The 17,487-nt window shown below is 43.0% G+C and overlaps 1 protein-coding gene across 1 annotated transcript in view; it reads left to right on the top strand.

Annotated features, from left to right (window-relative positions):
- fam151a (family with sequence similarity 151 member A) overlaps positions 1-16,483 on the top strand; it is a 33,684-nt gene extending 17,201 nt beyond the window's left edge. The window contains exons 3-8 of the mRNA XM_067990566.1: positions 291-440; positions 2,698-2,860; positions 6,930-7,154; positions 9,656-9,795; positions 10,649-10,786; positions 13,514-16,483. Of these exons, the coding sequence (XP_067846667.1) occupies positions 291-440; positions 2,698-2,860; positions 6,930-7,154; positions 9,656-9,795; positions 10,649-10,786; positions 13,514-14,190 (1,493 nt within the window). The 3' untranslated portion in view covers positions 14,191-16,483. The remainder of the gene's footprint in view (positions 1-290; positions 441-2,697; positions 2,861-6,929; positions 7,155-9,655; positions 9,796-10,648; positions 10,787-13,513) is intronic.
- Positions 16,484-17,487: the final 1,004 nt, after the last annotated feature.

Here is a 17,487-nt window from a genome sequence, read left to right as displayed (position 1 = left end):
TCAGACAGGAGCGGACAACCTAGTAGTCCATGACACAGTATAATATATTGGCCCACTGGACTGGGGAATCTGTGTCCAGAACCAAGATTGGTGGGGAAGGGTTTTCTTGTTGCATTCCTCACATTTGCCCCCACCCACCAGAGCAGCAGCCAGTGTCCACGAAGATGTCAGTGGATTGTACCATTCTGCTTTTCCCCACTGAGGAGGAGGGGTGGAGACAGTCAAAGAAAACAAAACTTGTGGATTTTTGTGGTTGTCGGAGCCTGATTATTGCACATCTGTGTTCCCAGGCAATGCAATGGCACTGGAAGCTGATATCAACATTGAAGGATTCAACACTCCAAACGAGACTGGTATCCCGATCATGGCTCACCCGCCTGATATCTACAGTGACAACACCTTCCAGGAGTGGCTGGACACTGTGATCAGATCCAAGAGAGGTAAAACTCACTTGAGTAACTTTGAACAAATTCAAAGATTTCCCTCCTTTCCATCTATATTAACATACATATTCCTAATTTTTTTTTTAATAGGAAATAATTTTATACCTCCATAGGAGTGCCCTTTGGATGAAAAGATTCTTGGGATTTTTGTTTTGGTAGTGGGGGAGGGAGGAGGAACACCCAGAAGAGCTATTTGTCACCTTTGTCACAATAAAATCAAGAGCATGATAATGTGTTTTAACGCAAGTTATGTCATTGCATCATGTGTATGTAAAAATCAATGAGAATTTGCCAAAAGCTTTTCCATGAAGAAAATGCCCCTTTAATAATCTTGTACTGTTGCATCTGATTGCTGGTCCAAGACCACTTGATGAGCAGACTCATGTTAGTGTACTGGTCACTAACTAATGTCTGTGGACAACAGACAGTGACAACAGCAGGTTAGAATAAATTATTCTTTGCTCATTTCACCAAGAACAAAATGATTAAGTCATTCATTGTTTTTCATTACAATAAGTTTTTCTGAAGAGTGAACAATAAAGAGGCATCTGGTGCAGCTTTCACTCCTGTGGAGGTGGGACTGATCACTTGAATTTGTAATAATGTTGATTATAGATATCTGTTAAATATGTGTCTGTAAATCAGCAAGATTTCTCATCTGTTAAAAAGACACAGCAGCTCAGCCTTTTCACTCTGCAGTTTCCAAAATATAAGTGTTTTAGGAACAGAAAAGGACCACTAGGCCTAATCCAGTTTCTCCCATTCTCATAAATCAACCCCGCCTACCCACTTGGCTTGCCTTCTTAATCCCAACATCCTCATTTGTAACCTGTGACCGCTGGTTTTTGAACCCTTCACCATAATGAACAACTAGCCTGGATTAACTTTATCAGCCCCCCTTCCTAATCTTAAACGTCAATGACATCACTTTGAAGCCTTCACTTTTCCAGAGAAAATAAGCCAAAAGGTCCCGAACCTATCCTCATAGCCAAAATTCCTGATGCCCGAAGTTATCTCCATTATTTGTTTCTGTATCCAGTCCAAAGCAATAATATCCTTCCTGTGATTAGGAAACTAAAACATCACACAGTACTCCAAACAGGAACTGACCAACTGTACAACAGCAATACAGCCTCTTCATTTGTATTCTAACCCTCTGCTAGCACACCTTAGCCTATGTGCTTTTTTACAACAGTTAAGCACTGTGCTGACCTTTCATAGATTTATCTCTCCTTCCCACCACTTCCTCGCTTCTATACTAACTATTTTATATTTATCCATATTAAACTACATCTGCCACCAATTGGCCAGTTACTAATAAGATCAAGATCCTTCTCAATCTCATTGCACCATTTCTCATTATTTTCTCTGCCTTCTATTTTGGTATCGTGGGCAGAATGGGAAGTTTAGCTTTCAATGCACTAGTCGAAGTCATTAATTAATACAAATTAAAAGTAGTAAGCATCCTTACATCGACTCTTGGGGTACCCCACTCATAACATGTTTCCAGACTGAGAACTTGCCATTTCAAGCTATAATCAATCAATGTCCTTTTTAAGCCAATTATTTACCTGAAATTATACTTTGCATCCTATTCTATGAATCCTTTTCAAGTGTTGTAGGGATCAGTGCTCCTTTATATCACAGCACTAATGCTGACTGCAGCCCTGACTTCAGCAGCAGTGCTAAAGTATGGAAGGAGGTGCTAATGTTGCTGGAGGAGCAAGGGGAAACCTCAGGCGGTGTCTTTCCAAAGCTCTACTTGAGGCAGTAGAGCCTCCACTGATGGATCTAATGGCTGCCACTAGCTGTGCTGGACAGCTTGGAGTAATAGTGCCCACAGCGGAGGATCTAATGACTGCCAGTAACAGTGCTGGACAGTGTATTTTCTGGATGTAGTTGGAATGAACACTCAACCTACACATACAGTCCATTGCAGCAGTTTTCATGTGGCTGGCCAGTACTACCTTTCCCAACATCAGGGAAGGTCTGAGTCCAGAAAATGGAAGTCACAATTGCTTTTTTAAACGATTATATGCAGACACAGACTTGCTAATGCAAACTGTGCCTCTGGTGCTTTAGAATCGACCCTGCAATGTAAACAAGATGGATTGCACAGCATCGGAAGCCGTAGAACATTAGGCAGTTCTGCAATAATATACAAGGAGCCCAAGACAGACATCACTGGGTGGGAAAAGGTTTAGCTGTCATATCAAAAGCTCTGGAAAAGTAAAATTAATATCATTTTTCCTAGGTATCAAGCTGGATTTCAAAAGCATCGATGCAGTGAGTCCCTCCCTGGACATCCTGGTGAAGAAATCTAATGAAATCAGAATCAACAGGCCGGTCTGGTTAAACGCTGATATTCTGATTGGCCCAAACATCCCGGGTTTCCTGCAGCCTGTCAATGCTTCCAGGTAACGTTAATCTCTTCACCGTCAGTTACTGGGCACCAAGTACCGATCATTAGTTAACAACCAACGTCAAACTCATCCCTGTGGCCTCAGTCACACTGTTATAAACACATCACATTGCTGAGAAAACTCACAGAAACCGGCTGACGTTTTTATTTTGCACTTACATTTTTCCGAATGTCGAAGTACCAACAAGGGATTGCAATGGTGGGGCCTACCGTGTGAAAATCTTCTACAGCTGCTTTCCTGCGTCACATCTGTGCTGAGACCCCCGTGTTGTGACCGTGCAGTCCAACGAATAGACTTGCTGCAGTTCCATCATCAGATGCTCACTACCAGGCAGCACATGACCTAGAATGTATTGGATTTCCGTGTGTGTGTGTGTGTCCCAGCTCACTCTGCCCCTGCCCCTGCCCCTGTCCCTGCTCACTCTGCCCCTGCCCCTGTCCCAGCCCCAGCTCACTCTACCTCTGCTCACTCTGCCTCTGTCCCTGTCCCTGCTCACTCTGCCTCTGCTCACTCTGCCCCTGTCCCTGTCCCTGCTCACTCTGCCTCTACCCCTGTCCCTGTCCCAGCTCACTCTACCTCTGCTCACTCTGCCTCTGTCCCTGCTCACTCTGCCTCTGTCCCTGCTCACTCTGCCTCTACCCCTGTCCCTGCTCACTCTGCCTCTGTCCCTGTCCCTGCTCACTCTGCCTCTGCCCCTGTCCCTGTCCCTGCTCACTCTGCCTCTGTCCCTGCTCACTCTGCCTCTGCCCCTGTCCCTGCTCACTCTGCCTCTGTCCCTGCTCACTCTGCCTCTGTCCCTGTCCCTGCTCACTCTGCCTCTGCCTCTGCCCCTGTCCCTGTCCCTGCTCACTCTGCCTCTGCCCCTGCTCACACGGCACGTGCTGAATAATTAACTGAGATCTTTTGTGAACTTCCCTGCAGTTACAAAGTGAGCACTGCAGTTCAGTTTTTGGTGCCTCCCTCACTCACTGAAGTGTGACACATGTGGAGGAGTTAAGTGAAAACCAACTGTGCTCGTGGACATTGAGTTACAAGTATTACATTGTGCCTCCCCTGATGATTTGGAAAGAAATACATTGCAATTAAATAGTGCCTTTCATGACCTCAGGATGTCCCAAAGCGCTACATAGCCAATGAAATACTTTTCAAGTGTAGTCACCGTTGAAATATAGGGAAATGTGGCAGCCAATTTGTACACAGCAAATTTAGTGGTTAAATATACTATCCTTTGTGGTACTGAGGCATCCAGACCAGGAAGGTCTGGGTTCGGTCCCTGATCAATTCTGAGTTAGCTGATGTCAGCTGGAACTGCAGAGGGAGTACCACAATTGGCCTTAGTAACCCTGGGCTAGGGATTGGAAAAATTAGTTAGGATTCCCACTCTTGATTGTTATTGCGTAATTCCTGCTGGGATATTTGTGTGTGGGTGTCAGGGGAGAATGGGATTGGGCTCAGTGGTAATACTCTGAATGAAGTATTTGACTTTTCAAGACTGACATCGGTAGATTTTTGTTAGGTAAGGGTTTCAAGGGATATGGAGCAAAGGTGGGCCAATGGGGTTGAGGTGCAGACCAGCCAGGATCAATTGAATAGTGGAAACAGGCTTGATGGGCTGAATGGCCTAATTCTGTTCCTATGTTCTGGATACTGTCTGTGTCTTGTTCAAGTAACATTAAAAAAATTAAAATTTTATCAAAATTCCCGAAATATTTTCTCATCAGACCTTTCAGCTCCTTATTAACAGTCACATACTGAAACCATGGCTACATCCCTGTCACATGAAGAAACCATGGCTGAACCTAGATTGATTCCTGGGATGAGAGAGTTGTCCTATGAGGAGAGGTTGAGTAGAATGGGCCTATACTCTCTGGAGTTTAGAAGAATGAGAGGTCATCTCATTAAAATGTACAAGATTCTGAGAGGGCTTAACAGGGTAGATGTGAGAGGCTATTTCTCCTGGCTGGAGAGTCTAGAACTAGAGGTTATAGTCTCAAGATAAGGGGTTGGCCATTTAGGACCGAGATGAGGAAACATTTCTTCACTCAGAGTGTTTTGAATCATAGAATCATAGAAAATTTACAGCACAGAAGGAGGCCATTCAGCCCATCATGTCCACGCCGGCCAAAAATGAGCCACCCAGTCTAATCCATGAATCTTTGGAATTCTCTACCCCATAGGGCTGTGCATCCTCATTCATTGAGTATATTCAAGACTGAGATCAATAGATTTTTGGACACTTAGGGAATCAAGGGATATGGGGATCGGGCGGGAAAGTGGAGTCAGGGGAGAAGATCAGCCATGATCTTATTGGATGGTGGAGCAGGCTTGAGGGGCCATATGGCCTACTCCTGATCCTGTTTCTTAAGTTCTTAGGTTCCTATCCCTGTCACATGATGAAACTACAACTGAATCCCTGTCACATGATGAAACCATGACTGAGTCCCTGTCACATGATGAAACCATGGCTGAATCTCTGTCACATGATGAAACCATGGCTGAATCTCTGTCACATGTCAGTAAGACCCTACAGGGTGAAGTTCCTTTGGGCTTCTCTCCACTCTGCCACTATAAGTTTGGCAGAAACCCAGTTTACACGCCAAATTTACTCTTGAGTGAGAGGAACATACATTTGTCTCAATTATTCTACACAATGCTAATTCCTGTCCAATGTAATTATAACCTTCTGAGGAAAAAAAAATCTAGTTCCTAATATATAATAGCTGGGTGTGAGTTACAGACTGGAAGCCGTTGAAGGGGTTTGGATGATTCACAGACAAAATAATGAATCATTGGAGTGAGTGATGGGCAGAAATTTAAATGAGAGGTTCGGAAGGTAGTCATTGATTCTGATCCAGGGATTTTGCCAGTTTACCAAACTAAAAATAACTAAATAATAATGGGTGTCTGTGAGTGTGAGTCACAGGCTGAATCTATTCAAGCGGTTATCGTAAACTAGGGAAATGAAACTCCGCCAGTTTATAACCATGTACCTTGTGATTAGATAATAACTGGGAATCACTCCCTGAAAGCTGCTTGTGTTTTATACAGCACTTTTGTGTTTCATGTTGCCCCTCCTTTTGAACTATTTTCTCAGCCAGTGTCAGCTGGCTGTATGCATCCTGTTCCTGCTGAGAGCTGACATCTCCAAAAGGGATATTGCTGCAGTGTGACATCAGAAAAAGGTTGTAATATTTTATCTGCTGTTTAGTTACAAGGGAATTATATGGTTTATTATTAACTCTTTTTAACTTGAGAAAGTGATTTCAAATATTCTTAGCTGACCAACCAGTGAGTTCGCAGTTCTCATGCCTAGCAAATGCCAACAAGTGACTCACCTCCTGATTCCCCAAAGCCTTTCCACCACCTACAAGGCACAAGACAGGAGGGTGATAGAATACTCTCCACTTCCCTAGATGAGTACAGCTGCAATAACACTCAAGCAGCTCCAGGACAAAGCAGTCCATCCACCCCCTTAAACATCCGTTCTCTCCACCACCAGCGCACCGTGGCTACAGCGTGTCCTGTCTATAGGATGCACTGCAGCAATTCGCCAAGGCTTCTTCAACGGCACCACCCAAACCCACGACCTCCACCACCTAGAAGGACAAGGGCAGCAGGCACATGGAAACACCACCACTTCCAAGTTCCCTGCCAAGTCACACACCATCCTTACTTAGACATATATCGCCATTTCTTCATTGTCACTGGGTCAAAATCCTGGAACTCCCTACCTAACAGCACTGTGGGAGAACCGTCACCACACGGACTGCAGCGGTTCAAGAAGAAGGCTCACCACCACCTTCTCAAGGGCAACCATGGATTGGTGATGAATGCCAGCCTCACCACCGATGCCCATATCCTAAGAAGTAATTTTTAAAAGTCCCAGGACTGACCAATGCGCTACTGACATTTTGGAACTCTACCACTAGAATGGAGCATGCACAGGGGAGGCTTCAAGAGAAGCAGTACCTGACTGCGGGAAGGACTGTATATTAAACAGACACTTTATATCGAATTCTTGCTGAATGATTTCTGATTCTGATCTGTAAAATGTTTCATGTAGGTTCCTGGGTCTTATTCAGGAGAAGTTCCCAAATGCCATCCTCTCCCCTGGCTGGACGTCGCTGTACTTACCGCTGATCGCAACCAAACCCTACACTCAAAAGATGGTTGAAGAGATGTACAGCCTGGTCAAGGGTTCACCGCAACGTGTGACATTCCCTGTCCGAGCTGTGCTTTTGAAGCGAGCTTGGCCACATTTTAGTTGGCTACTCAGTCAGTCACCAAGGTAACTGCAAAGGAATCTTAACCGACAAAGCCATTCTGTTTATTTTAGCTGTTTTTATATTGTTGCAGTTTGATTTGGATTCCGGTAGGTAGGGGGTGGAGGGGTGTGTGTATGTGTATGTCAGGGGCTTTCCAAATTAATATAAAAGCAGCTTTAGGTGTTACTGAAAGTGAAACCACTCTGGTCACATTATCCAAAGAATGTTTCTTACACAACAGCCCTGCTGCTGGCGAGGCCAGGGAGACAACTTGCTCCTAGGTGTCTGCTTCTGTAAGTATTCGGTAGGAGTTGTGTCAGAAACACGCCCAAAGTCATCTCCGCACAGCAGTGGTGTTGAATTCAGATACTGCCGCGCTCGGTGCTGTACTGCATGCCATTCTTGGGCATTACCCTCTCTTAAAAATTGTCACGTGCCCAAAGGCTGTGATATGTAGGTTGGTAAGTGTGGGGGGGAAAGATAAAATACCGCAAGAAGTATAAGTTTGAATTTAGTTTTGCTCCCTTCTATCTGACAGCTGGTAATGGAAAGATGATGGGACACATGTGAGTGTTCTCTGGAGTATTTGTTTACTTAGTAATTAGATATAATTAGCAATGTCACTTGCTGCAGTAGGTGAATGTTAATCATGGACACCCATCTTGTGATTGTACGGCTCTGGAATGAGACTGAATGAATGGTTAATTGATTAGTTTGATTCACATCCAGAATCAACACAAAAGAATTTATTTTAACCCTTTAAATACAACCATTCCATTCAGAAGAAAACAATACAAAGATCTATATTAGTTTGTTGTTGATAACATTTTTTTTTACTGTTTTCTTCCCCTCTGAACAGCCAGTGTTACACTTTATATTTACATCCTTTTAATTCAAAGTTGCTTAATTCCAACAATCTCAGAATTCATTATTTTTACTAAGTTCCCACTTTGCTGTGTTATTTACATTGTTTAAATCGAATTATTGGATAATTTGCTTTTGTTTTAAGCACAAAAACAAGTGGGTGACTGAAGTAGATTGTGATGCCCTCTAATTCTGCGGGCAATTGGAGAAACCCCATGGAACTTTGGCAGGAGACCGGTGGAACCCCAGGTGAAATGGGGTCACAGCGTTTTCCAGCCATTTACAATATTTCCATGGTCGCCCAGGGCCCGCGTGTTTTGTTGTGAATTTGTCAGTGCTGGGGAATGCAATGCTTTGGGCAACCAGTCAGCATCAAGTGCATGATGGATGTAAAACTCAGAAGAGCAGCCCCTACTGCATTAACGGAAATGTTTGCCCTTTCCCACACCAGCCATTCATTTACACTCTCTGAGTGAAACTGGCCAAACTCATTTTACACAGGAGGAGCCTTCCAGGCATTAGAGAGAGAGACTTCACCCGTCACTCTAGGCCAGATTTGAACACAAGTCCCAAGTGATAGGGCAGCATACTAATCCACTGTACCGTCAAGTCTGTGTTACAGTGCAATAGCTGTCTCAGTACAGAAGGAATGACTTATTCACAGCATCTGGCATGGAGCTTTTTATCCTCTTGAGTTTTAAATGTTTTTTTCAAGTTTTCTTTCCTCCTGCTCCGGGGGGACTGAATCTTGCTGCATTACAGCTCCACTGGCATCAGGTGCCCTTCAACACTTAACCCTGGCACCCATTCCTCCTGTGTGAGCCTAGATGGTAAATGCTAATTCACTATTCAGCCATGGTGGGTATTGCAGATGAGCTGTATCCACCCGTACACATACACGGTCAACAGTGCACATGTTCCAATAGAATTTACAGGAGAGCAAGCAGTAATGGGAAGCTTGGCAGACTTTGTTCACCTCCCTTCCTCGCACTGGAGCAACAAGACCAATTGCAGTGGCTAAGTTGGCCATCAAACCTGAGACATTCTAATCTGTATCACTTAGTACAACTTCAAGTGGTGCATTTGGCCTGCAATCAGCCTCAGCATCCCCCAGGCTAGGGAGGGGTATACATCCACTAGAGTTCGCACTTCTGGTTCCTATCTGGAGAATCCAACTGGAAAATTGCACATCCATGGAAATGGGATGAGCACAGCTCATGCGCCAGTTATGATGGCTCCCACGGTTGAAAGGCCTGCGAAATTTAAATGTGAGATAGATAGCTTTTTGGCAACCAAAGGTATTAAGGGATATGGGCCAAAGGCAGGTATATGGAGTTAGATCACAGATCAGCCATGATCTTATCAAATGGCGGAGCAGGCCCGAGGGGCTGAATGGCCTACTCCTGTTCCTATGTTCCTATGACACTCCCTGTCAAAATGAGCACATGAGGAACGGCACTTGGGCACAGCCACAGAGTGTTGCTGATGTCCCTGGAACTGCACCTTTGTGCCAATAGGTATCTTCAGCAGATGAGGGAAGAAAGTTGGAGAAAATTAATTACTGTGAGTCTTTGTACTTGGCAAGTTAGAGAAGAGTTCAGTTTTCTTCTTAAGCAGCCTACCTATCAGGTCTCTAATAGTTGTTTGTGTATGTCTGTAGGTACAGCCTCACTCTATGGCAGGGATCAATTGATCCCATCACTGTGGACGATCTCTTATTCTTCAGAGACAACAGCAACATTGAGCAAATCTACTATGACATTTATGAACCTGTTTTGTCCGAATTCAAACAAATTGCATGTATGTATTCAAGTTTTTTTAATTCATTCTACTCTTTCTTCCCCCAACCCACCCCCATTTCCACACGGCACAACTTCCCGAGGAAAAGAGGGCAGGCCAGAGCTCTGCCTTGAGGCTCTTGGCATTGCCTCTGCTTTCTGGCTGTTGAAACGTGCATGAGCGCATCCTGCAGTGAATCCCCATCCAGTCATCCTGCCTCCCTGTGGGAGATTGCCCAGGTTCTGCTCATAGGCCCTCCATTCCAGTAGGTTTGAGGGTAATTGTGGCATGGTGCGTCGCAACCCAACTCCCTGTAAAAGCTGCTCACAAACTCCCACCCACAGCAGAAATTGGGCGCTCCCAGCTCAGACACAGCAATCTAGATGCAGACCAAAGCCCCCACCAGCCAGCTGCAGCATAGATGCAGAATAAAGCTTTGTCTGCATTGAATCAACAATGTGCCCCAACCTCCAAAGAACATCCCTAAATGCACCTGTCACAACGGTAATCACCACATCAGCCTCTCCGAGTGAGATTGTTGAAAATTGGTCTCATTGTTTCTAGGCCTAGTCGTCTGTTCCTGATCACCATCCAGTGACTCCTGCTGAAAGGTGTGGTTGTTGGATGAAGACAGGACTGAACTTGGTTGTGCTCTTTTCTCCCCCTCCCCCAACAGGGGGGCTTATTGTTGCATCAGGCACTCTCTAGACTCACACATGAAGACAGGCCACTTGTACTCCTGCAGGAATCAGCACCTCTAGGAGAGGCGGGGGGAAATTTGGAACAAAAAAAAGCAAATGTAAAGTTGTTCAGTAGTTTCCCTGGAAAGTCAAAATTCAATTTAACGCAGTCAATCTACTTTCATTGTACACAGTGCAGACAAACCGAAGCAAAAGGTTTTACCCTGGCGGGAAGCTACTGGACTATTTCCCTCATCGAGATCCTGATGAACTGCAGATCAAATGGTTTGACATTGTGACCACAGAGCTCGACTTGGCAGAACTACTTCAAGGTAACAACATTCTCAGTAGTTAACAACATTCTCGGTCGTTAACAACATTTTCGATCACATCACAGACATGGCAATTTCAAGTCACTGCTGCTTCAAACCTCAACCCTAAAAAAGTCATAATTAAAAGTAAAGTTATTAAAAATTAGAATAAATAAGACATCCTCAGAAAATATATGTTTAAGTAAAAACAGTAAAACAAGATTATTCCGAAATTATTTTACCTTGTACAGTGGAGAGTGCTCACACTCTGCAGAGGTGTATCCCTGCCTTTGGAGCAGCTGATTCAGATACACCATTCATTTCCTCTTCTGTCAAATACACAGTCCACAATGAGTCTCGTAGTTCTGCACCAAATCTTCACACAAATCGATGTGAATGGGATGTATTTTGTGCTATTCGGATGCTTCTAAATTCCTCTGGTTCTGATTCAGTTATACATGCAGACGGAGGAGGTAAACACAGGTTGTGTTGTTCAAGCACAGTTTGGAAACCCTGATGTTACATGGCACATGAAGTAAAGCTACACTCCCCCAATGAGCATTCCCAGGTCAGTTAGAACATGAGACAGACAAACAGTAAAACTCCCTCTATGCTGCCCCATCACGCACACATAGTATTGTAGGGGTTAGACACAGAGGAAAGCCCCTTCTATCATGCACCATTGAGAGCTCTCCAATCAGGTGCAGCATGGGTTAGATGTAGAATAATCTCCCTCTATCCTACTCCAACAGCGTAACTTTACCCCATTTCAAATGAAAACCTCCTACCACAAACCAACTTCTCTGAGTGAAATTTAATTATGAGCAGTTTTGTGCACTGCCACAAATTCAGTCTCTTACAGCCAGCAGAGAAAGGAGATTTTTATCCCATCAGTTTGGGGTGAATTTGAGCCCGTGTCTCAGAAGTGAAAGTTCAGTGTGCTAACGCAAGGGGAGAGGAAGTGGTACAGTGGCTTGACACTCAAAGCTGTGACAGCCTTCACTAGAATTGCAATAATTTGAGCTTATTCAGTTTGATTATTTTCCCTGTCAGTGATGATATTAAGAATATTAGAGGCATGAAAGTACGATGAAGCCATAAAGGCTAACAGTGATACACTTCAGACAGCTTGCAAAGGTCTTCCTCCACAAAGTCCTGAAAGAATGCTGTGTATAAAGATGTTACAGATATCTACACTCCAGAGGTCAAGGAACGTTCAAACTCCTCATTCTTTGACCTGTGAAGTGCAGGTATCTCAGTAACATCTTCATATCCAATTATAAACTCAGCAGAGAGATAATAAAACAGCACGTAAATGTGGCAGGATACATAAATGCTAATTACAACTAAAGTAAAAATGGACACATGCTGCAGATTCTTTAAACCTCAGAGCCTTTATTAACAAATATTACCTTTGATAAGAACTATTATCTTTAAAGATAGAAAGAATTGCATTTGTTTAGTGACTTCCATGTTCTCAGGATCTCCCAAAAAACTTCACAGCCAAAGAAGTATTTTTTGAAGTATAGTCACAGTTTTCTAGGCCAATGCGGCAGTCAATTTGCACACAGCAAGGTCCCATAAGCAGCAATGCGATAAATGATCAGATAATCTGTCTTAGTGATGTTGTTTGAGGACATTGGGAGAACAGCCCTGCTCTTCTTTGAATGGTTACCTCCACCTGAGAGGGCAGATGGAGCCTTGGGTTAAGGATTCATTCTAAAGATGGCACCTCCAATAGTGCAGCATTCCCTCAGTTCTGCACTGGAGTGTCAGCCTAGATTGTGTATGTAGATCTCTGGAGTGGGGCTTGAACCCACAAGCTTCTGATTCAGAGAGAGTGCTGCCACTGAGCCAAGCTGATACTTAAAACAGAAATCAAGCTGCCTCTCCCTCCTCTTCTGCTACTCATTTTAAAAGTCTCCCCCCTCATATATATACATATTTTTGGTAGCTCGTTCTCTTCAGGTTACTTCTCAGGCATTTACCATTCTGGCATTGAAAGGTTGGTACCATCCCTCACCAGTCTGGCTAAGACCTGAAACTCAGTGTGTGGAAATCACAAGTCACCTTGCAGCCTCTCTGAGATGCAGTGTGCCAGCCTGGGGCTTGGTGAAGGCTGAGTAACGGGTATATAGTATAGACGTGGCAACAAGTAACCATGCAGTAATACACTGAGGGGGTCGATTGACAATATAAACTGCTAGACTGAAGCCTCAAGATCAGATCACAACTTTTTGGCACAAGTCGAGCACTGTTTACATGAGCTGAAAAACAAACGTGACAGTAGGAGTTCTTTACGTATTTTGATAATTGAAGGTCGTACTAATAACTAATATGAGGTTTATTTGGGATGACCAAATATAGAAGAATTCAACATTGTATAAATGAAATGGAATGTGCAGTGGGGTTGAGCAGCTGGTTACAACCTAGGCTGTCACAGCTGATGGACGGTTGAGAAGTCCAATGAATTGCCAGCTTCTTGGATGCCTAATGCTTGGTTCAGGGGTTTTATCCCTGCAATACCTAGGCTAGGCCCACTTTACTGCCAGTTGGTCAATGATTTCACCTTCCTCAGGAATTTTCCATTTGTCTGTTCATTTATTACCTCAGTGGCTGGTAATCATTTTACATGGTTATGCATTGTGTGTTTTTGGCTGTTCTGTAAAATTTGTAAAATTGAAAACATAAAACACCTGCTGCAGCCTGAACACAACATATAAGTGTTGTATTTTCAATTTATTTAAGGAAATGATGGAGGAATGCTTATTCTGAACGTGAAGAGTCAAGCTAATAGCGACAGCGAGGCCATTCCAATGGTGGAAAGTTTGGAAGATGGATTGGAATTTCCTTTGGAATCAGCTCTAAGTCAGATCTTGATTTCATCAAACCCGTGGGGGATCTACCTAAAGATAAAATCCCAGCAGGCACTGGCATCAACCCTGAATCTGCTTCACCGAGCTTACACAGCACACCTCCTCCATATCCCTGTCTGGGTCAGCATGGACCTCTCTCATGGCAGTTTTAGCACCCCCGGATACATTGAAGGAAAGCAATTCATCAAAACCATAAACGAAATATTTCCTTTTGTAACTATAGCTCCAGGCTGGCCAACTGAAGCACTTGTCCATGGTTACACACAGCCATTAGTGGAAGACATGCTAAGTCTTTGTCAGGGGCTGTGGCAAATGGTGTCCTTCCAGCTTCAGGCTGTTGCTCTGGGTAAATCATGGAAGGCCACTGTTGGACTACTTCAGGCATCCCCCAGCTACACTCTGACAGTGGAGCACCTACACGTACAGGGCACCTACAGGGATGGGTTTCAGGGGCTGATCAACATCCGAACACACAGCACTCGTAGGATTTACTACCGCTTACCCCAGGATTATAGAAACAGCTTTAAAATCGATGTTTTCACTTCGTAAAAGCTGGTTCCTGAATCTCTGTATTCATGACCAACTAGTCCTGCCTGTTAGGCAGGCAGATCATTTATAACCTCTGCACCAATAAGCCCCTAGTTATGAACCACAGAAATGAATGGCTAAAATCTGTCACGTTTATAAGCTACAACCTAATTAACTTTCAATATTTTTTAACTTTAATACGGATTAATATTTAAGCTTTTGATACCAAAGGTAGTTTTCTAGATATTGATTGTAAAACCTTGTTGAAAAGGCCAGTAGGCATAAGAGGTTAAAGTGCATTTCTCAATGAACTGTATAGGCAGGTTCCCTCATTCAGCAACTTTCAATTCCATTCCTCCAGTTTCCCCTATGGCACAGAGACCCACTCTTGCTCCCCCCGCGCCCCCCTCTCCCCCCACTGCCGTCTTCATCCCCTTCAGCTCGTCTGCCCTTGTCAGATAGCAGGAAGTGAAATGAGAGCCATTGTCTCATAAATCACTAACCCTGCAGGTCTGTGCAAGCTCATGTATGCAGACCTCAGCTACCCACCCGACAGTGATAAACATCAGTAACAGATTGCAGTGCAAGCGGTAGTTATTGTTTTACTGTGAGGCTTCACACAAAGAGGTTACACTTTTCATAAAGTGACTGCAGCTAAGTGACAACGCTCCAGGTTTGCCAAGTTGCACTTGGAGTGACATTCACTCTGGTTTATATATGTGGCCTACTTTGGCAAATCTCACTCTTTATTAAGCTCCAGACATTTAAATGTGATTCATCTCACTCTTTTTGATCGTAAATCTCACACCTAACATTTTCACAAATATTGGCAGCTGTGGCCACAGGTTTGTGTTCCATGTCCGTCTCCCCCCGACACACACATTCACAGTGGGTGGCATAGCAAGTTAGTACTTCCTCAATTAAATTATTTTTTGCTGCATTCATTCATGTATACCAGGACCTCACGAGCAGACTCTCGCAGCCTGATCCCCTTTTCGTTATCAAGTTTGGTTGGCAATGCTGGATATTGTTGGAGAAAACAATAATTTAGAGATAGAAGGTTAGCAGATCATGTACAACCCAGAATCACACTCAATAATACGCATACTCCACTTGACATGCAGTTAAGCAAGACTGTTCCAATTGTTATGCTCCAGACGGTGCATAATAGCCCAGCATTAGTCATCCATATTTCGCTGTCATAAGAATTAGCCACCAGGTTTTAGAAGCAATAGATCATATTGCATGAATCTCCTGAAATTCCACTGAGATGGTAACTGGTAAAGATAGTTTGTTTGCATATTCAGAAAATAAACATTGTATATTAGAGGGTTTTAAAGAAGACTTGAGGCTCATGAAATTAATAAACCCCCTGAGTGATGCTTACAGATAGTTCAGGACCTAGTATGCGGTTTCTGATGTTCACTGTAGTTATGTGAAGACTAAATACGACAGCTCATCCATCAGTGTGATAGTAAAATATACTAATGCAGTACATCATGAGTGACTCAAAGTAAAAAATATTACTTTTCTTACTGATACTGAAAGATATATGTAAGTGTGACAAAAGGAAGCATTTTGGGGTATGATGGATTAGGTTATTGTTTATTGGTCTTGCTGGTCACAGTGCATGCAGGGTTTAAAAACTCAGGATTACTTAGAGAAAATAGCCAGCCTGTTTGATACACAACAGCTCAGGGCACAGATGGGCTGTCACTATGGGCATTAATTGGATATGCATATATAATTAGTAATTGTGTGGCCAATCACCGATCTATTATGTGATAATTGGACTATTACAGCAGGAAGCAGGTGGAACAGAATAGTTTAGTCTCAGGTAAGGGGTCAAGTCGTTTAATTCAAAGACCTGTATCCTGTGGATTTTTTTTTGAAGTATATAATTGTTTTCCAGCTGTATCTTTAGGGAAAGCACCATTTTGAACCATGTAAAATGGCTGAATGCCTAATGCAGTTATGAGATAAACTCTTCAATGTCCTTTCTTCCAGTACATCTTCAAAACGATTTAAACAGTATATCTGAAGCTGACTTCCTCCCAGTCAGCAGTCAGTTTGAATCAGCCAGGGACAGGGACAAGTCAGAGACCCCGGGGCAGTGAACTACCATGTAAAGCTAATCAGGAACTGAGCTTTGAAGTTCACCATAATATTAAGTAACAACACAGGAAATGCACCTTTGTTGGTATTCCCAGAGGAATAGGAAAGTCTATAATTACTGTAAATGTACTGTTTGTATTTAATACTGTTCATCTATCTATTTACTGTTCAATAAATCAGATTAATATTTTATAGCCTAGGCCACAGTCTGATAGAAAGTTTATTCTTCCGCCGAAGATATCACATGAGGGCACACTGTATATCCAGTGATAATATTGACACGGGTTCTTTGCTCAATCCCTGGGCTCGCTACATCTACCTAAATATTGAACTGATAAAAGCACACTCAGGAAGTGAAACGGAGGAAAATGGGGTAAAAATCCAAAACCATAGGTTAGTTATACTTTTTAAACCACAGATATATTAGTAATACTTTTCACATCACTTTACAAAATATGCATAAGATGCAAATAACCTACTTTCTTCTTCATCTTTTTGAAACCTCTTATCCTCAGTTATTTACATTATAAAATGCAATTTGTTTGCTTCACCTCCGACACTGGATTTGCACCATTTATTTAAGATCTGTGTATTGTAATTTCCCAAGACAAGAGTGAAAATTACCCATAATACATGCTACACAAACAGTTTGTCAGCAGGAGCTGAAATTCTCCAGCACCCAGGACCAAGACCCATACTTGTGGAGAGAAAACTTCTTGCAGGTATTTCTAAATTGAAAGGACTCATTGTAAAGCTATTTTGTTTATTTTTTCCTCAAAATTGTGTAATGACCAAAGGCAGTTTTAAAAAATTATTTGAGCAATTTGGTTCCTCAGTCATGATTAGTAATGTAGCAATTTGAACAAATCAAAATGGTCAACCAAACAGGTACTGGTTATTTAATCCAAAGTGAGAGATTAGGGTTTTAAGTGTGAGAAATTTAAAGTGTGATGCTAAATACTTCTAATTATTGGATTCAAAACGGGTTTGGTACAGAAAACAGATTTATAAATGGAAAAAAAAGTGGTATCTGTGGTAAGTAGGGCAGAGAAGAGGCGGGGACTATTTGAGATACCTATCTAAAACCATGCCTACAGCTCCCAACAGTCTCTGATTTTTAAAGCCTGCCTACTTTCATCTCTGTAACTTATCCTGTCACTACCCCTACCTCAGCCCATCTGCCACTGAAATCTTCATCCATGC

The sequence above is a fragment of the Heptranchias perlo genome, chromosome 9 (genome assembly GCF_035084215.1).
Source record: "Heptranchias perlo isolate sHepPer1 chromosome 9, sHepPer1.hap1, whole genome shotgun sequence".
NCBI lineage: Eukaryota > Metazoa > Chordata > Chondrichthyes > Hexanchiformes > Hexanchidae > Heptranchias > Heptranchias perlo.
Note: the sequence above shows the minus strand (reverse complement) of the source record. Positions and strands in the feature narration are given on the sequence as shown.